The sequence below is a fragment of the Musa acuminata genome, chromosome BXJ3-7 (genome assembly GCF_036884655.1).
Source record: "Musa acuminata AAA Group cultivar baxijiao chromosome BXJ3-7, Cavendish_Baxijiao_AAA, whole genome shotgun sequence".
Lineage (NCBI taxonomy): Eukaryota > Viridiplantae > Streptophyta > Magnoliopsida > Zingiberales > Musaceae > Musa > Musa acuminata.
The window spans coordinates 39729559-39751203 of NC_088355.1; the positions used below are offsets into that span (position 1 = coordinate 39729559).

Genomic DNA, 21645 nt, shown 5'->3' on the forward strand with positions numbered 1-21645 from the left:
CATCTATATGTGGAAAGGGTGGGTGTTGCACCCCTTAGGTGAAAGTACTACGGGTCGAGGGCAAAGCCTCCTCTCTTAAGCATTTGTTGAGATGATCGACGGTTGGACGTTTCTATGACATCAGGTCCTCCTTCTAATGCCAAAATATTACAGGAAGATATCGTTGAGTAGCTCAACGTGGTATGGACTCATATATATAGGGTTATTCAAGGCACTTGTGAGGTAAAAATGTCAAGCTCCAAGGTGCCACCTACACGAAGATCAAGGTCGATATATGTTTTCTAACCTGATCTTTCTTGACACCCAAGTTTGTAAACCCCAAGACATATGAGTGTGAATGCGAGTGGTCAAGAAGGTGATCATCTCTCTATCCTATATTTGATTGTATAGGATACGACAAGGGAAGGATAGTCAAAACTATCTGTCTTGGACCCTTGTGTATATAGATAGACTAGAAATATGATCTTCATCATCTTCTTCTACCTTAGATTAGATACCACGTGATGATCATGTATCGGATAATGATTAAGTGACGGTGTACTCACAATCAAATATTAATAAAATACTCATTTGTCTAAATGTCCGTAATATTTAAGTCGTAACAAGTAATATTTCGAGCCAATCAAAAGAATTCAATCATATGTAGTTTTACAGAATTGAAAACGAATTCACTTAAACAAAAAATAAACCGATTTTTATTTGCCGGTTCGGTCAGGTTTATAATAAAATTTATCTCCAGACCGGTTCGCTCAGGTCGCCCAATTCGTTTCAATATTCCCCTTTTCCGCTTTGAAGCCCTAAGTCGCGCGGACTAGCGATTATTTCGTGGCCGCCGTCGGGATCTCGTGCCGTCGATATACCGCCGCCGCACGCCGCCTCCGTCCTTCAGGTAAAGATTCCACTTTACCTATCTTTCTCTATATCTTTCTTTCCCTCGCACGGATGAGTGGTCCGGCGGACACGCGGTTATTGGCTCCTCTCTTGTCCGCCTGGCCCCGGCTTTTAGCCGCCCAACAAGTCGGAGCAGCTCCTGAGAGTGCCACAACCGTCAACGGGGAAGGTCCTTGGTTCCTTAATCGACAACCTTTCTTTCGTCGAGTCTCTTAACCTAGAGTTTCTGTTCGTTTTAAAAGAATCCGAATAACGAACACCCCTGTGGGTATTTGTGTTCAAAGAACTCATGAAAGATTTCTCATGCTAGTAAGAAAACGTCGCTTTTGTGGGCTGGTGTTCCTTCCCAGTAAATAGTTCCGCAACTCCAGCAACAAATCTTATAACATGCCGCAATTCAAATGTCCCAAAGATTTAAGCTATAAATATATATTAGTATCGTCTTTCATGATGAAAACAGCACGAATATCATTCTGCTGTGGAATTGGTTCACGGAGAACTAAGTCTTGTATAGCAAAAGAAAATTCTTGGTGTTATCCTTTACTTTCAAGAACTTAAAGAGTAAATTCTTCTTATATTTCTTCCACTATTCTATGTTAATTTTGGAATTATGTTGCCTTTTATGACCATTTCTTTAGTATCAATTCTAGGCAGTGTTTTTCTAACTTATTAATCTTGTTATTATCTTATTTGTTGGTAATAATAATGTTATGTTCATGTATTGGGCATTGCAACAACCGTTTCAAGATGCTTGCATTGTTCATCATAAGTATTTTCTTCTTACAGAATATTGGTTAGAAAAAAAAATAACATGGTAGGAACACAAAGTGAGTGAAAGAATCATATTGATTTCTTCAAAGTATATCATGTTTTTTTTTAAGAATCTTCGTGGTAGGTCTATTGCTTTTTCACTACCTTGAATGTTGCATGTATAAACAAGGCCAGCATGCTGGCCATCAATTAAATGTTTTAGCTGGGGAAAGTTTTTTTTCTTAGATACTACTCTCATTTTGTGCTCAATCCATTTTTTTCACTCAGCAACCATTAATTGTTTAAAGCCTAATGTGGCAGCTCTATGGAAAGCATTCTCTGGCTATGGAGAGACAAATTTGTTGTTTAATACATTTGATTGGATGTGGCTACTTTTCTGTTACATTAAAGGAAAGAATTTCCTCTGTTTGTCCATCAATTATGTGAACATTTTGGAATTTGGCCACAAGTTGTTGGAATGATTTGTGGATTAGTTGTATTGACAATGCAAAAACATATAGTCATTTTCTCTATGATGTTTTAAACAATTGCTATTATCTGTGCATAAAAGTACAACTTGTAACTTTATGTGATCAATCTTACTATTGGGGCAATAGGATGGATTCTATTTGAACAAAATGCATGCATATCAAGGAATTCATGTAACGACCATGTTTACCAATGCCATTATTTAGTCAACCATGCTTTTCCATGCTAGTAATTATGTGGTATAGGTATATTATAATGGATGCCCTTCATACATATGTATCTGTGTATATATATGTGTGGTTGTGTGTGCATGTAAATATATAATTCTGTGTGTTTACGTATCTGTATACAATCATTAGGTTTTGTTTCTATGTGCTTTTGGTCCATTAGATAAAGCTCAGTATCCTGATCTCCCATCCAACTGTTACATAATTGATTCTGAATAGAAAGTATTAGCGCGATTATATTAGAGTGTCGTAGACACCGATAAGGGAAGTTTGCTAGAGTATCTGTACGTTAAAGAACATTCAGTCTAGATTCCATGTTGCCAAATCAGTTAGTAAAAAATAATTCCTTCAGGTTGCTGGTTTAACAATCTGACTATGATGGAAATTCAGTGAGTGAATTGTGGCTTTTTAACTATTGAACTGAGGATGAAATACTTAATGGTTAAATGCTTGTCCGATGTCACCATTTTGGTGGGCTTCATTGTTGGATGCTGTGCTTCTAAAAAAAGAATCTTTTGTATGTATTCCTTTTATGCTCTTGAAGAATGCTGTCATGACTCATGAGCGTGCTGCCACTACACCAGAAACTCTTTGTATTCACTTTCTTTCATTGTCTATTTATGGTACTTTATAACTCTCTTGTTCTTGTTTTTTGAGAAGGTTTGATTGTCATGGGGCCATCATATATAGATGCTGGGTTATGGAGAAGTGCATACTGAAAATCAAGCTTAAAGTTCCGGGAACTGGAATATGCACCAATAATCCTCCAGACAGAGACAATGCTGTTCTTCTGTTTGAGGACAATGCAGCCACTGGCATAACGTCATCATCTGAAGAATATACTCCTCTAAGTAATTGGAAAGACATGAAAAGGAAGCGTGGTCACAAAGCATACCACAAGAAAGGGAAGAAGGTTAAATTGGTCAAAGATCCATCACCTGACCTTGTTTCTGTAAATAAAGAAGATAACTTGGAACAGGTTGATGATGATCAGCTTGGATCTGAAATTGATCCTGAACCACCCAATGGGTCTAATACACCTAGTGTAATGTCAAATATTGATACTGAGATGCCCAATGATAGACCATCTGAAAAAGCAGGGCACAGTCGTGTTAAAGTGAAACTTAAGTCTTCCAGAATATCTGAACCCCACAGAAGTAGTTCGGATGCACAAACACCAAGTGAAACAGAAAAGAGCAACCCACAAGTTACACTAAATATTATCGAAGCAGCTTCTGGAAAGGAGGAGAGTACTTATTCAGATGGACAGACATCAGAGATGCACAATGCTGTTTCGGAGAAATTGCCAAGAAAAGCAGGGAGCATTAGGATTAAATCTTCAAGAGGTTTAGGTATTTCAAGTGAAATCATGCAAGACAGGAATCTTGGTAAGCTTGTTATTCCTCCACAGATGCTGAGCAAGAAGAATTCAGTTGTTGCAGATCCTGCAAGAACGCAGGACTTACCAGTGCCCAGGAACTCAAGACAAAAGGAAAGAACACAGCCCTACAATGATGCTCGTCATAATGAGAAAGAGTTGAGTGCTGCCCTGGTGGTAAGTCGGACTATTGTTTAAATGATCAGTATGTCAGCACAATCCTGTCTTCTTAGTTTGCTACCTGGTGATATTGGAAGAAAATTCTCTTAATTTTTTACGGTTCAGGTGATAAAGAAAGTGATGAAAATGGATGCGGCGGTTCCCTTCAACACCCCAGTTGATCCTGTAGCTTTGGGAATACCTGTGAGTATCACATAAGTAATAACCACCACACAGTTATTTAGTATATATAAGGCAGTTCAAAATCATTCATTTATCTTATGTCTGTTGTCTTATGGATACTTCAAGAATTAAGATCATACTTAGCAGTTCAAAATCATTCCCCCTTCCTTACCCAAGGAATGCTCACATATCAACTTGGCCAGATTTTTTTATTATCCATGAGCATGCAAGTTCATAAATAAATCTGATTAACCTCTTTTGACAATGTTTCTCTCATAAGTTCTCTTTTAGTGCTTGATTGGAAATTTTAACATGCTAGACTTAGCTTTTAACTTATAATTGCATGCTAGATTTACATCTAGGGTTTTATTGGGAGAGATATATGTAGGACTCACCGACTCCAAACAGTTTGGACATTACGTCTTGTTGTATCTGTATCCATGTAGAACACGAACCACACATTTAATCCAAGTTCAATAATTATTATATTTGAGTAAGAGTGTAAGACATATTTTGTACCCACCATCATGTTTGAACTAATCCATACCCAAGAAAATAACCTAATGGATTCATGCATGTCCATTTTATTAGGTCCGATTTGGGTCAGGTAAGTCCATTGACACTGCTGGATCCTTAAACATATCATTCATGGTAGAATGTATTTGGTGTTTGCAATGAAACATATCTGTACTCATACAATGTGTTTTTTACCAACATTTGGATCATCATTTCCAGGATTATTTTGACATTATTGACACTCCTATGGACTTCGGCACTATAGCTCACAACCTAGAACATGGTCTTAAATACATGAATTCAGAAGATGTTTTCAAGGATGTGCAGTATATCTGGGACAATTGTTTTAAATACAACAATAAGGGTGATTATGTTGTGGACCTTATGAAACGGGTGAAAAAGAATTTCACAAAGTATTGGCTGGCCGCTGGGTTGTATTCTGATACAGCAGGTATTGGTCATTTTTTTTCTGGCTACAATTTTTTCTTTTTTTGATTTCTCATCTTGGATAGTATGGCAGACAGCTGTATTTCCAGACTAAGTTGAATCAATTTCATGGGCTCCAGAAAACCATTAGGTTAACAATTGGTTGTGCCTGACTTTTGTTTCACTTATGTTATCCTATCTTATTGAACTCCTTTATTGCTACAGAAGATTGACTGTGCCTGCATCCTTCAGAAAGAAAAAATATTGGTTAAATGTTTGTGCATAGTTTGTGACCAGCTATAGTTTTTAAAGCTTTCAGTGCACATCACTTTTTATGTTCAATTTCCTAATTCGGAAAAAGAAATTGTGGTAAGTTCAGGGATGGGCAAACCAGTTTAAATATTTTTGTCAAGACAAAGTTTTAAATACTTGTTGGACAATGGTTTTGACAGCTTTTTGGGCTGGTATGATACCAAATATACTGGGTGGTATACCTGTACCACCTGGTATCATTTGATAAAAATTAATTAAAGAAGGAAAATGAGCTGTATGCTTAGTGGTGTGGTACCAGTAACTTGGTTGGGCCCGTGGATGCTTGTCAGGTGTACTGTTCATGGTTGAAGAAGCTCTGAATCCTAAAGGATGGATTAAATGAAAACTCTGGAAATGTTTACAGCCGATGAAGTAATTGATGTTTGTACTGTTTCAAATAGAACAAGTGTGTTCGAGTGTCACTGTGTCAGACACAAGAGATACAAGATACCAGTGTTTTCGCAAGCATATAATGTGCTGATAACACCATAGAGGATTCATAAATGTTCTTTCAATGATTTATTTGACATATAAATATGTTTTTTGCATGCACAAAATTAACTTCAATAGCTACATATAAATTTTAATACATCCAAAACATGAAATCCTGAAATCTGAACATGAGGTTTTAGTATGTTGAAGTTGGAGGCATACTTTTTAGAGTCATAGTGGAGCACTGGAGCTCAAAGTTCATTGTAAATGTAGCTAGTATCAGAGATGAAGGGTTTGCTTCAGTCTGATTTCTTTGTAGGTTGTACTTTATTCTATTTTATAAGTTCAAAGTTAAGATGCAAAAGAGGTACAAAGAGCATTCATAGGCTGGCGTAAGAATATGAAAGATCATTATACTGATCACCCAAATTTTATTTTCCATGATTTGATGTTTTAAACTATATTAGTGTTGTAAGATTTTCTGGTAGTAATTAATGCACAACGTATTCTGATAATCTAATCATTCACATTTTTGATGTGTTAATGATAAGTTTGTCACTTGTTTAGTTAGTTTTACATGAATAGTATGTGATTTTCACTACATGTTCAAAATCGGTAAGCATATATAGAAAAGAAGTCTTAAGTTCAAAGGGGAACCGTAAATATCTGGTAGGTAATTCTGTCTACCAGAATGCAAGTTTAAGATAAATTTGGATAGTGAAATCATCAACAACAGGGCAATAATAGTTATGTAATGGAGGCAAAAAATAATTGTCGAATGGTGATGATGTGATTAACTTTAGTCTGAATAATGCTGGCTTCTTGATACTAGAACTCCTCCTTAATGTTCTATTTAAGCTTTTGTTGAATGGTTCCTTTGATTGTTCAATTAAGCAATTTCTTTTTTCTCGCTTCTCATGAGGCCAGCTGATAGCAGTTTATTCAGGCCATACCTTTGGTTGAGAATTCCTTGGTTCATGTGCTTATGTAATATTCATAGCTTATTTCTGTTCTTCTATTCAATGTTATCTTTGTTGCAGATGTGACTCGTTGGATTACTAACTTTGGTCATGTATGTTTAATTCGTTTATGATTTTCCTGTTATGTTTATGTTGGTAAATTCTATTACGTGCAGTATAGTAGTTCTCTAGTTCCTAGATTTGAGATCATTTCATGTGTAAAACATTTATGGTTGACAATGAACTGCTGAATTTTTATCACGGGGATATTTATCCCTTTTTCTGCATCAATGTATGACTATTTTTTCTTGGAAGTCATACCATTCATTTGAATATTAAAAGATGTGAACATCTCTATAGGTGTCTCTGAGAGCACTCAAATTGAGGATGCTTCACAATCAGGTCAGGATAAGCTGTATCCCAAAAGCAAGTCAAAGCATAAACGCCGACGTTATGGGTAAGTCATTTTTAAACAAGAGAAACTAAGTTCTCTATTATCTCTTTATTTGCTGTTATGCTTTTAGTCTGATTTCAAGTTGAGATATCGGCTGTTCAATCAATCTGATGGTAGGAGAAGCTCCGTAGACGAATGAAAGATCAGTTTCTTGTGGGTGGTCTGGTCTGTTGTTGTGAGAGATGAAGTGGAAGGTGAGAAGAAAAAGATATTTTATTAGGTAAATACATGCAAAATAAGGTTAGAATACTATAATAAGTTGAAGAATGAGGAGAGGAAGAAATGGAAAAGGAACATTTTAGTGTTGGCATTTCCTTGCTCTGAAAAATGCATATTGTGATTTATCTGCTTCATCTTTGCAACTACCTTGTTGCATATATTGGATTACAAACATATTTTTTCTTTAATGACGATCAATGAATGCAGTAAACATATTAATGTGTTTTTTTATTATTGAGGACCAGATGGATATTGCATATAGTTCTTTAGGTCATTTATAAATCCTTTGATCTTGTCTATCAACATACTTGAACTAAGTTTGGTGTATTATATCACAGAATCGATCAGCACAAAAGCGATTGTCTTTGTGCTGTTTGTGTTGTTAGGCGTCGCAGAAAGGAACGAGAAGCTGTTGAAAGTCAAGCTTATGCAAGTGATCCTAATATATCTGGAGAGTTAAAGCTAGAGGTGGGTAGCAAGATTGCTAATGCTATGTTATCCCTATTACTCTGCATGGTATTTAGTTATATACAGTTTTATTCGACATGTGAATGAAGTTTTATTTTGAAGTTTGCAACATTCTGTAGTTAATTCTATGTGCTGAAACACCTGATTGTATAATCAAACTTTAGATTGGCTTCACCTTTACATTGTGTTGGATTATATTGATAATATTTGTAGAATGTTGGAAGTCATCAATGGTTCTGGCCTTCACAAGAACATGTACGAGAGTTAAAAGAGATATTAGCTTGTCGTTTTGACCATCCTCCCATAATAACCATAGGAAACTTTATAAGAAAGAATCTCACCACAGTTGAAAGAGGATATAGTCCACTGAGGATTTCACATCAACACATTATTCAAACAATAGCCAGTGATAAGCATCTTACAGATTTGAAAGGCTGGTCATCAAATCAAAAGTTTAGTCCATACGAAGTTAAATAGGATCAAATTAGTTTGGATGTGATATGGTCGAGTGGCAGTCTAGTCGACACTGCATGGTGCTTATCTTTCATTTTCATGAGTTTTAATCATGTCAGACTTTATTCTTGTGTGTTCTTTTCTTGCATATGTATTCTATATTGACATGTCCTGGTCTGTTTTCCATGCTGATAAGTTCAAAGTCGGGGTGCTCATTGGGCAGAATCGATGTTTTTTTGATTGATTGCATTGTGTTATTATCTTGCACAGAATGAAACCTGATGGTGTCACCTTCTTAATCACCTAGTTGGTAATTCTAAATGTTACGAAGGTTTTGTATGCTATATGGTATCAGTTCATGAAGGTCTTGTATACTATATGGTATCAGTTCATTTTTAGAAGGCCCTTTCTAGTTTTAAACATGTCAACTCACATTGGTTTGCATGGTTGCAGTAGCCTTTTAGCTTCTTATAATGGTTTTTGGTCTGTCTTTGTAGGAAATTACGAATCCTAATATATTGGGTATAATCGAGACAAACAAACTTGTCTCACAACTTTAAGTTCGAAACTCTTGAAGGATATCTCATGCTGAAAATGTAGGCGATAAAATTCTTATGTTTATTCATAATTTCATTTGCCTTACCTGAGTTGTGATTTAGATTTTGATTTTTGAACTGAAGAATCATGATTTGCATTCCTGTCGATAGTTGCATCCCACAACTGTTCTATTCCGATGTCTGATTGTCTATCCTTTGGTGTAAAAAAACTTAACATACAATGTTTTGAACTCTGATGTGTGACACAGTACTCTGTAGATGCTTAATAGCCATTCTTCTTATGAGCACTTAATTTCAAATCATTGGTCTACATCAAAGGACCAAGTTGAACCTAACATACATTGCTGTTATGTACCAAGTCTTTTTTGCTCACACTACTCGCACTATTCAATGGATCTTGAGGTTATCTCCCCCTTTATTTTCATTCTAAATTCTAGTCTTTTTTTTTCCTGTTCTCACAGCTTCTAGACATTAATTCAAATTTCCATTTAGTAAACTTGTTTGAATTGATTTTGCATTTCAGGAAAGCTCTCCTTTAGATAACCCTTGCAGTGAGGATGCTACCTCTAGTTTGGGTCATTCCCCAGAGACTGATCCAAATGCCGATGCAGATGAAGCTGATGATGAAGAAAAGTTCGAGACTTCTGAGCAACTAGACTCTGTGCAGCTGGAGAAGCAGGAAATGGACACTGAAAACGAGTTTGACCATGATAAAAATGGTGGGAATAATCAATCTTGCCACCAGTCTCTTGAGAATGGAACTGAGGACTCTAAATCACAGTTGAAAGGACAGTACACAGAAGCAACACAACCTGAAGAGCAGAAAGTTACCCAGAGCAAGGAAACATCTGCACATCATTATTTGCAGATGACAGAAAAACAAGAGGTAATTTTTGATTGCGTTTGCTTGATATTTAAATGCATCATCATAAATGATTGATGTTGAGTGTTTGTTCCTCGATGATGAGTCGTAAGAGTCTTCTATCAGTGAAGGCAGTAGTGGTGATGCGTGCTTGCTTTTGATGATTGATGCCTCCTTTTTCATATTGATGATTTGACTGCAGGAATCACCTGAACAGGATCAGCTGAATAAGATGCAAGAGAACCATCTGGTTCTGCGGCTATGCAATAGCCTCTTCCCAAGCAACCTTAAGTCTGTCTGGAACGGCCCCCATTCTTTGAGTCGGCATAATGTTTCTTTTCGAAACGGCCCCATTCATTCTGCCGTTGAAGCATTCATGAAACAATAATTCGTGTGTTCCTTTCTTTTCCTCTCCAATTCAAGAGCATGTCCTGTGAACCGATAACTGTCCTAGTGTATGTATCACAGGTATGCATGCTGGGATATTATTAGTAGATCTAATAGAAGAGTCCTAAAACTGTATATAATGACTCAGATTTCCTTGTCATAACCATAAATTTTCATGACAAAAGGATCTGTCAACAATGTAGTAAAGCTGAGTTTGATGTGTTAGAATAAGGTTATTCCTGGCGTTATTTGGTATTAATCTGCAGAATATACTGTTGCAGATGGTGTTTGCTTATCAACTGCTCCAGTAGACTTGGAGAAGACAATGGTGCTCGTGCAACGTGATTCATCAAGACAATGGTATTGCTGCAGCTAATTCAATCATAATCAATCGGTACCTGTGGTGTAGTTCTGATCCCTATACTTTATTTGTTGCATTATCGAGTTTGATGCTGTGGATGAGGGGAGATGCTGATGAATCATATAATCAATCCGAGCAAGCCCGGATAACACGAAGGTTGATGCAGAATGTTAAATCATCCAAAGGTTGAGGCTTGGGTTTGTGTATATATTTATATATATATATACGGATGCACTTCATCACATAGAATTGTGCGCACGTGATAGCTGCCTGCGTGCCTGGCTTGGGTCGGCCCGATCCGGTCGCTTCTCCTCGCCGCAAGTCGCGACAGCCCGCTGCAGGGCCCCGACAACCTGCCCCATGGTGGGCCGATCGCACCCCACCGCCCGCACGCACTCCGCCGCCACGTACCCCACGTACGCCACCGCCGCCACCTCCTCCGCCGACGCCGGCACCACCCTTCGGTCCATCACCCGCCCGATGTCTTCCGCCTCGATCCACGGCACCGCCATCTCCACCACGTTCCGCGGCGTCGCGCTGCCTTCCCCCTCCTCCGTCCCCTCCGCCTCCTGGCTCCGGTGTATGGCTTTGCAACCCGTCACCAGCTCCAGCAGCACCACCCCGAAGCTGTACACGTCGCTCTTCTCCGTGAGCCGCCGCAGCCGGTAGTACTCCGGGTCCATGTAGCCCACCGTGCCGGCGGCGACGCTTTCCTCGTCGTCCGGGCTCGTCACCGATAGCCCGAAGTCCGCTACCTTCGCCGTCCACTCCTCGTCGAGCAGGATGTTGGAGGACTTGATGTCGCGGTGGATGATGGCCGGCACCGCGTACGCGTGCAGGTACTCAATTCCCCTCGCCGCGTCGAGGGCCAACCTCAGCCGCGCTGGCCACGAGCTCAGCGGCGACGGCGGGGCGATCGGCTTCCGGTGGAGATTGTCGTGCAGGGTGCCGTTGGCCATGTGCTCGTACACCAGCACTCGCTCTCCGCGCTCCCGGCAGAAGCCCAGCAGGCGGACCAAGTTCTTGTGGTTGATGCGCGAGAGCAAGGCCAGCTCGGAGCTGAAGGCGCGCTCACGCTGTTCCGCGTCGCGCAGGCGCTGCTGCTCGTTCCGCCGCGACATGGACGTCGCCGCGGCTGCCGGCACTTCTGCGCGCTTGATTGCGACGTCGCATCCTCCCGGCAGCGTCGCGCGGTAGACCGCACCGAAGCTGCCGGAGCCAATCTTGTGCGCCTCCGAGAAGTTGTCGGTGACCTTGAGGAGGAATTGGATCGAGACCTCTTCGATGTTGGCGCCGTCTAACAGACCGCCGAGAGTAGGCTCCACCTGCGATGATGGTGCCGCCAGCGGAGGCCGCCTGCGTCGGCCATTGCTCCGGTTCTTGAATGCAAGACACACCAACAAGGTGCATAACCCCAGGCCAAATCCGACTGATCCAAGAACCATCAGCAACACCCTCCCCCTGTTGCTGCTGCTGCTTGCCTGTTGAGACGATGGTGGATTGCTGGGAGGATTGGGGCTGAGTTGGAGCTTGCAGGATTGGCAGATCCCTTCGTCATCGGAAGGACACATGGTGCCGGAATCCGGCAGCACACCGCAGCCGCAGTTCGCGATGGGCGAGCAGGTCCCCGGCAGGACGCGGTCGTAGACGGTGTGGTTCTTCCGGAACAATTCGTTTCCCCAGCACACCAGCGAGTAATCGATCAACCTAACGCCGCAGATAGCGTCGCCCTTCGCCTGAATCACGATGAATTGCTCGCTGGCGAGGTGGTCCGGCGGTTGAGAGCCCTTCCCCCAGCAGAGGACTGTTCCATTGGACCGCAGCACGCAGGTCTTGTTCTCCCCCAGCGCCATGGAGACGATGTCGAATGGGGTCGGATCCCATTCCGGCGCACCCGCACCCCAGCAGCTCAGTTTACCGCTGTCGGAGACTCCGCACACGTGCCGTGTCCCTGCGGCCACCATGCTGAAGTTCCCGGTCGGCTCCTTCCCGACAACCGCCGCGTCCTTCCCAAAGCATCGGATGGCGCCGCAGCCCAGCAGGCCGCAGACGAAGCCCCGCCCCACGGCGATCTCGGAGAAGCTCATCCCGGCGGGGATGGCTAGCTCGGTCCACCTCCAGCACTGCGGCCGGTGCGCACCGCCAATTAAGCCGCAGACGTGCTTGTCGCCGGAGGCCAGCGCCGTGATCGCCGGCCCTCGGTAGACTCTCTTCCCGTACCTCTCGGATCCATGGCCAGGGAACTCCCACCACCTCATGGTGGCGTAGGAGCCGTCGGGAGGGACGGTGAGGCCGCAGAGGAAGCCGTCGCCGGCGGCCACCGCGGAGTAGGCCATGCGACGGGCGGGGTACGTCCACTGGCGCCGGCTGGAGGCGCTAGTGCAGTTGAGCTCGTACCGCCGGTCCGCGATCAGCGACGGCACCAACGCGCAGACCAAGGTGACGTCGGAGAAGTGGGCGATGGCGACGGTGGAGAACGCGGAGGATAGCACGGATGGAGTGGTGGAGAGGCAAAGGATGTGCAGGAAGATCAGGAGTAGCCAAGGCGACATTGGGATGGTGGGGTGTTGGTGATGCTGGTGGAGAATCTCATCGTAACTGGAAAGGATGGAGAGACACGGAGGAGGGAGGAAGTTTTGTAGCAGCCGAAGCTTCTTCGGTTTGAGAAGGGAAGAGAGAGAGAGAGAGAGGCTGCGGACGCGGTTTTGCAGACTGCAATGAGGAAGGAATGAGACCTTTTTGCGCTCCCCAACGTGGATTTGGCGCACCCTTCCTCGCACACGTACACACACAAAGCACCCCTCCCCGCCCCACAACCCATTCGAACCTCTATTGTCGAGTCCATCGGCGGTGTCAGAATCACCGGACGGATTCGAGATTCTAGGAAGGCTTCCCCCGGCAGAAAGGGTCAGAATCTGAGTGCCAAGACTGTTCCAGCAGAGATTGCAGGTTGTGCAGTGACTGTGAACATCAAAGGACATTAAATTTGGCTTCTATCGTCCCATCAACAGTGACATCTGAAGATTAATCGTGAACCTTAATTGACTTTACTCTCCAAAAGGCTCTTATTGTTCTCATTATTTAGGTTGCAGTTCGATCTCTCAGAAACCGTTCCTTCTCTGTGGTCGAAAGCCTCAGCTCAGCTGCTTCTCCAACATGTTGGTCTCTACGGCCGCAGCAGTTTGGGTTACCTTTGTCGAGCTTTTGCTATCACAGGTGTGAGCTAAAGAAAGAAACCTCCATTCTTCTAATTAGATCTGCGCAGCGCGAGGTCATGGCGAGGAAGAACATGATGTCGCAGGACTGTTCTTAATTGCTCGGTATGCATCTGCTGCAGTGACTTCCTGTTTGATAAGGTTGATTATATTTGCATCAACTAAGACTGTGGTTTGGTTATTTGATTTCGAAAGGAAAAGTGGTCTCTTTCCGTTGACAGAGAATGGGAAAGCGTACATTTGATAGGTTCTAATGTTTAATGCTATGTTTTATTAACATTAGTTGCTTTGAGTCAACGACATGGATTATTTTTATTTTGTGATCGAGATTTCTACATGACATTTTGGTTGTCTGAATCATGGCAGTGGTTCGGAGCCAACTCAGAGCTATTTTCACGCTCGACATAGGTTGATATATATGATTCGAGTTGAGACCCTATAAGACTATGTTAGGGCGTGCTCGATAATGTCTTTTACGATGCTTAAGTTAGTATGGATTTGAAGAGTTGATCAAATACATAGTTCAAAAGATGTAATTGATCGTAGAGAGATCCCTTTGAACATATCAAGGGGATCTTTTATAATACGGTATGCGATTATTAAATTAAGGTTATAGTTAATACATGGAATGATTATTCATACTGTTCAACCATTAATAGGATCGTAAACAATAACGGCTCGTCGAGAACACTTTTTCTATATTGTCAACCTTATGGAGTCGAATCGATCCTCTTGTTGGTGCCCTATAGGTTTGGATCTTATATAACAAGTCGGTCGAAGCGAAGATGATGTATGAATGAAACATATTATATTCTGTGATTGAGATTTCTACGTGATATATTTTGGTTATTTGAATCGTGGCATCAGGAGTCTAGATGATTCAGATTGAAACCCTATAAAACTCTATCAGGGAATGCTCGATAATGTCTTCGTGAAAGTTAGTATGAATTTGAAGAGTTGGATCAAATGTATAGTTCAAAAATGTAATTGATCATAGAGAGGTTCCTTGTGAATATATCTAGGGAATCTTTTATAGTACGACATACGATTGTTGGATTGAGGTCGTATTTAATACAGGGAACAATTATTCGCATTATTCAACCAACTATAGGATCATAAGTAGTAATGACATATTGAGAAAACTTTTCCCATATGATCGGTCGTATGGAGTCGAATCGATCCCTTTGTTGGTGCCTTGTAGGTTTAGACCTTATACGACATATTGATAGAATGAGTAAGATTATCGACCAAAGTGAAGATGATATATTGAGGAAATATGATATATATATATATATATCTTTATTATCGGACCACGATAATATTTTCATTAAAATCAAGAATATTAAAATTTTTATTTATAATTTATAACAAAATATTTTAGGATCTTTCAGCACCTCAAAAATCATTATAACAAATTATCTTGCGTTATCTAACCATAATATCCACGTCGGACTTAACAAGACATATACGTGTCTATATAATAAGATGGTTTATCATCGATGATGTTAAACAAAATATCTTTTAACCCTCCAATTACGAGAAAGTTAAAGGTGAAAAAAGAAGAACAAAATTGTGATAGATATGTCACCAATGTCAGCGTCATGCCTTTGGTTTCATACTCACCTAATTCCACCAAACATTATCTTTTTGGATGTGGAGATCCTCTCTCCGACATGGTTAAGTAAAAAGCTGAAGCGATTCACACCTCAAAGGAGAAGGCGACTTCGCAATTATGCATGTGAACGACGACTCCTCGTCCAACACAATGACTCCAAGCACAGGTCAAATCCGAGCTAGAAAGAGAAACATTAGCATTGTATTCACAGCTTTCGATTAGCTCAATCTTGTTATTATTAGTTTGGTCAACTCAGATCTCGATGCAACTTAATTCATCTATCCATTTGCTTCCATTCAACAAAAGAATTTGGATGAGCAAAAAATTCAAAATGTTTCATGGCATGAAATTTACTCTCAGATTAATTTTCTTTGTTCCTGTTTTATTTCGTGCCCCATAAACAACAAAATGTTCATTGATTTACTGCTCCAATTTGAAGGAGACTTTGTATAAATATTTTAAACACTTCTTACGATTAATCGATAGTTATATTTAATATAAACTTTCTAACTCACATGATGTCAAAATCGTGAGCACTTGGTTAACATGTCATTACCTCCTACTTCACGAGTCATGTGACGTCGATAACATTACACATATCGGAGTTGACTCAACAAGTTGTTACTATGTAATTATCGGGTTTTATGATCAGATGATACATATAATCATTCATAACATTTAACCATGATCTCAATATAAGAGTCACATACCGCACTATAACAAAATTCACTAAGGTACACTTTGAATCATTAGACCTATTGCGATATAATGACACGTATATACGTAGATTCAGCTGAGCAATAAATTAACTTAAGTATCGAAAGGATTTTATCGGATATATGATCTCTCGATATCACTGTCTGGTGAGATCAACAAGAAAAAAAAAAAAGATCTCGATTGACTTAAAATCCATAAAATATCCAAAATCGAAGGTAACATATGTCTTCCGTGTGAACCCTACCGAGCCAAAGTAAGAATGGGATTCCAAAAGTCTTGAGTCAAAGGGGCAACCTTTTCATTGGTGTGTGATCACGGACATTGGAAATGAGGCAGCTCTACTTTTGGGACCAAGAATTGGCATGGAAAAGGAACGACCTCTCGAGATTTCCACCAGTCTTAGCAGTCTTCGAATCGATCTCTCTGTTCATACCAAGCAAACATTAATACACGTCCATATCAGCGTTTTGAAGATCCTATCATCGTTATTTTTGGATCATTTACGTATATATATATATGTAGATACGTACAATTCCTAATTCTCAGCTGCAAAATAACATGAAGCAATAGCATCAATACATCACTAGACGGAAATGTTGGTGTGATGATGTTAGTAGCGATTAGACATGGATCAACCTGGAAATACGTGGAATTGGAGGGACCCACATATAAAGAACCCATATACATAACTCAAATCTTTGTAGAATACGAGAATACCTCAAATATCTATAAATCGAGGATAGTTGTTTTGGGTATCAATCTATTTCGATCATTTGGGTTAACATCGATATACCATGTGTCGTTATTTCAAAGAGAAAGAAAGAAAAGAAAATTAGGAATGAGTGACGAATGAAGAAGGAAAGAAAGAAGACAACGAAGAAGAACGAAGGAAAGAGTTAGAGAAAAAATGAGGAAGGAGGAGAAAAAGATATCTCTATAGGCGACTGTGCATGCATGGTGGCGATGTGCAATGAAGCACATGACTTGTTACTTTTCTTTTTCTACATTCGAATTGGATCGGTAGATACCACTCGTTTCATATTTATCTTTATAAGTCTTTTACTCCTCATCTAAAAAAAAATTAGACCATATAAGGTTGAGTCTAAGCTTCGTTAGCATGATAAAATAATTTATTTTACTTATAGAAGTAAGACTATACACATTGAATTTTTCTAAACATATATTTATTAGTATGAGTTTTGTGATCAAAATAATCATCAATTCTATAAAGAGGTGTTAGAAAAGCTAAAGAAATTATGCATCTTAACAAATGAGCTTTAAGTTGTTAGAAAAGAATCCAAAATAGCTTCAACATTTCCCATCACGATATAAATATTTTTAATTAGACAATGGAAAAAGAGGGACAGAAGAAAGACTTGATTTAATTGAATGTCCAATAACTGAAAAAAAAATAAAGTTTAGAAAGAATTCAATATGACTATAAGCTTTAAATACATTTAAATTGAGAAGGTGTGAAGAGAGAAAAAAATTGGAAAAGAGGAAGAAATTATGTATGACTTTGATTTGAAAAAAAATATTATGGTGAAATAATTTTTTTCCTATCAAAATGAGTTCTTCATCGTAATATCAACTTATTATCAAAAATAAATATTAACTAGAGTAGCATAAACAGTAGAATAACAAATTAATAATAAAGTGTACAACACTAAAATTTTTTTACGCTACGAGAGAAACCACAAGATCATAGTTCATTTCAAACCTCCACTATCATTAATAATGATAATAGATTTATAATGAGCATTCTCTAAATAACTAGATGATCATAGTAATATTAAAAATACAAATCTTGATTCAATAGTAACATATCATAATCAGGATAGATTTCATCAAATAAAAAATTTAGGTCTTACATATCAGAAAGGCATCTTAGAGAAGACAAATTACATATCGACACCGTTATAATTGTAGAGCTTATTGCAATTAACGTCTCCCCTTCCTCTTTTTATTTTTATATAATAAATCAGAGATTTGAACATAATGTCTAAATCATCTCCGAGCCCAATTATGAGATGGACCCAACACTTTTTGAAATATGCTTCTCCAATGGATGCATGGAAATGTCAACGTTGAAAGGTATATCACACATCACGTATACTCCAATACCAAATGCTAATCACGCATTCATACTTCACGTCTCACCTAATCGTCAATACAGTGGTCCACGCAATTAATTGCCAGCACATACCTTCAAAGACAAGGCAAAGAATTTGATTTATTTTGAGATAAATTTTTTGATAGATAATTGTAAAAATTCGAAATTCGAATCTTAATTTTATAATTTATCTTTAAATTTAAAAAAAATGATATGTTGTTTTTCAAAATTCCTTCTCACTAAATGTTATTTAGGACAGTAACTCCCAATCACCAAAGAGAACAACAATAATAAAAATATCATGCATTTCATATATATATATATATATATATATATATATATATATATATATATATATATATATATATATATATATATATATATATATATATATATATAGATATATATATATATATGGTGAATTCAATTCCAATGGCAGTAATATTCATCTCCAACAACCCACCACACTCTCACTCACAATCTTCTCATCATTGCTCATCCCTTCGCTTCCACCACCACCACAACCAGCACTGCAATTTCCACATCTGTGACTTGTCTATGTAACCTCAGTGGAGTGAGCTCAAACGCCACCGCCAAGTCAAGCTCCATGGATTTCTCAGACCCTACTGCCTCGTCTCCCCCACCAAAAGAAGGTCCAGAGCCTGAACAAAGAGTTCGACAAAAGGGAGCTGATCCAAAGCCTCATGGCCACTTGTCATGGCAGCAGGAGGAGTGTGGGCAGAGGTTCGGAGAGATACTTAACAGGACCTGCTCCTCTTCCTCCCAAAGGTTCAGGGCTGAAGTCATCAGGGGTAGTAGCTCCACCACCCTCGAGGCAGGGATCAGGAGGGCCTTCTCCATGAGGAAGTCATCCTCGGCTAGAGAAGGCTACTGGAGAATCCATGACACCGGCGATGGGGATCAGTTAATGGAGCAGCAACAGCAGATGAGGTGTTCCAGGAAGAAAGGCAAGTTGCTACGGGCTTGCAAGAGGTTCTTTGGATTCTAATGGTGTCATCCTTTCAGAATAATTCATCTGTCTTCTATTGATCTCTGGCACGATGTTTATTGTTAGAAAATATTTATCTGTAAGAGAGAGATCGAAAATGAGGAGTAAAACAAAATAGTCATACATTTTGATGATATATATTTTAATTTAATTTATAATTTAATAATTTTAATTTTAATTTAATTGATGCCTGACTCAATATATATTAATTTTTATTCGTTCGAAACATTTCTATACTCACAGTTATCTTTATAATTAGTTATACTCAAGAAATAAATTAATTATATATTATCCATTATAATTAGTTATCTTTAGTATATTAGTTTTTACATTTTCAAAAATTACATTCAAATTTCTATACTTACGAAAACAATAGATTAAATGTTTCGTTTTCGTAAGTATAGAAATTTCAATATGTCGTACTCGTAGAGTTTTTTTTTATTTTTTTTATTTTGCTTCTTGTGATCTCGAGGAGGCTTTGAAAATTTTTAATTGTTTGTGGAAATTTGTAAACGTACTGTGTGTTTTAACTTCGTCAATCATATTAGCTTTACAAAATGAAAAGAAAAGGTTATTCTTATATTACATGTAAACTTAACAGTGGACTAAACTTGATTGACATCCATGCATGTGTTATTTATTAAATATAATTGATGAGCTCAAATATAATTATTCTATTGATAGACAAAGACATAAATAAGAAATAGAAGAACGATAAGGTTAAACACATGAAGTGAAAATATGAGTTATTTATTAAATTTTTTATACAAATAATTATATATACTTCCAATGTTATGACCTATTATTCCTGAATAATGCTTTCGAAACTAACTAATTTCTGGAGCTTCTGAATTTTGAAATATGTTTGAGGTAATTTATCAAAAAAAAAAAAGTCTTCACTATTTATTATAGTCCTTTATGTCGTGGCCCAAGAATCGGCATGGCTTGTTTCGGTCCCGATCACGTAAAGGCATTCACGTGGTCACTCGGAGGATTGAATGGAGAGAAACAGAGGATCGACATTGGTGTCTCCTGGTCGACTCAAAATGGAGCTAAGGTTACCTCTGACGTCGAGTTCCTGTATAACAGGTCAATGCCGGGAAGGGGGATTCCCGACTTGACCCCTTCGAAGCCTAAGTCAACTTTTTTGGGAGTAATGATCAATGTCCTTAGCGTATGCTTGGGGGTGACATTTTATACCTCTCATCGAAGGTTAATCATACATAAGTTGTTAACGACTATCGACATTCTAAGTGGTTGATTTGTCCGCTCCGAATGGCATGGGCCAACTATTCTAGTTCCATGTCATCAGGGGTGTCTTGCTCAATTTTGGGTGCCACTTTGTATAGTCCTAAGCAACATGATTATTATTGTTTCTAAGTCTATTATGTTGTTTAAAGATACAATCGATTGTATTACTTTTATATGCCTGTGTTATGTCGATTCAAAAATGCCACGTTGGTTTCGAGATGGCCATCGGTTGTCGTCATCATGGGGTAACACTAAAATATCCTTTATTACTATTGGTTTTTTATAGGATGATGCTCCCTCATGATTATTTTTTTGTTAAAAATATCTTTTTTTTATTTTGCCAAAAAATCCCCACTCTTTATGCTAAATCTTACTAAAACTAAGATAGAATTTATTGTTGATGTACCAATTTTTTTTTATGAATAGAGTGTCTTTCAATTTATTTTTGAATGTAATGAATCAACTTCCATCGAACGACCTTAAACTTTCACAATTCCAATAGAACGTGATTTAAAGATTTTAGTGATTGTTTTATAACTTTAGGATAATTACTTACGAATTTGATATATTCTTTAATAGGTTCTATGAGATGAGTATAATCCAATCCAATTTCGATCAGGTCATCTTGAACTTTCACAATTATATTAAAGCATTATTGTAACAAAGAGTATACTAGGTTTTTTAATTATATGATGAATTTATGATAGATAAATATCTAATTCCTTTATATATTGTAACCATAAACGAGGGAAGGAGATGAAGACGAAGGAGTAGGAGCGCAAAGAGGACACAACGGAGGCAGAGAATGACCAAGGAGAGGGGGAGGTGGAGTAAGTGAGTGATTAAGGGTAAGGAGGGAGAGAAGGTGAAGGAAGGAGAGGAGGTGGAGTAGAAGTAGGATTAAAGAAAGATTGATTAATATCTTAAGCATGAAGGAGGACATATTCAAAAAGAAAAATGGGAAAATCATAAGAAAATAAACCTAATCTTGCACCAAAATCCTCGGAACAAAGAAAGATCAATGGATATTGATTGGGCATATTTTGGCTCTAGATGAATCATCGACAACACCACGTATCGTAAGCCACCGACGCAACACCACACGCCGTCAAAACCACGGGGTGCACGCCACGTCAAGTTCGGTATCAATACACGGTGCGACTTGACCACCCCGAGAGTTCGGGGCAATGTCGTCTGCTCCTCCTGGGGCAGAGCCGTCTGACGCCACTCACGCACCCCCAA

General features: G+C 39.1%; 2 protein-coding genes across 3 annotated transcripts; one reads left to right on the forward strand and one right to left on the reverse strand.

The window, feature by feature from the left end:
- Window positions 1–753: 753 nt before the first annotated feature.
- On the forward strand, window positions 754–10370 carry LOC103992640 (uncharacterized). 2 transcript variants are annotated; one of them, XM_009412430.3, is made up of 8 exons: window positions 754–889; window positions 3018–3912; window positions 4021–4098; window positions 4813–5044; window positions 7083–7179; window positions 7734–7863; window positions 9397–9759; window positions 9938–10370. In XM_009412430.3, the coding sequence occupies exons 2-8, from the start codon at window positions 3058–3060 to the stop codon at window positions 10121–10123; spliced, it is 1941 nt and encodes a 646-aa protein (XP_009410705.2). In that variant the 5' UTR covers window positions 754–889; window positions 3018–3057; the 3' UTR covers window positions 10124–10370. The 2 variants fall into 2 exon arrangements, with proteins under 2 accessions (XP_009410705.2, XP_018684819.2); XM_018829274.2 differs by having other exon boundaries at window positions 9953–10180.
- A 352-nt stretch (window positions 10371–10722) lies between these two features.
- LOC103993002 (serine/threonine-protein kinase-like protein CCR4) lies at window positions 10723–13930 on the reverse strand. The gene has a single exon (XM_009412933.3). It carries the CDS (start codon window positions 13462–13464, stop codon window positions 10723–10725), a length of 2742 nt encoding a protein of 913 aa, XP_009411208.3. The 5' UTR covers window positions 13465–13930.
- Window positions 13931–21645: the final 7715 nt, after the last annotated feature.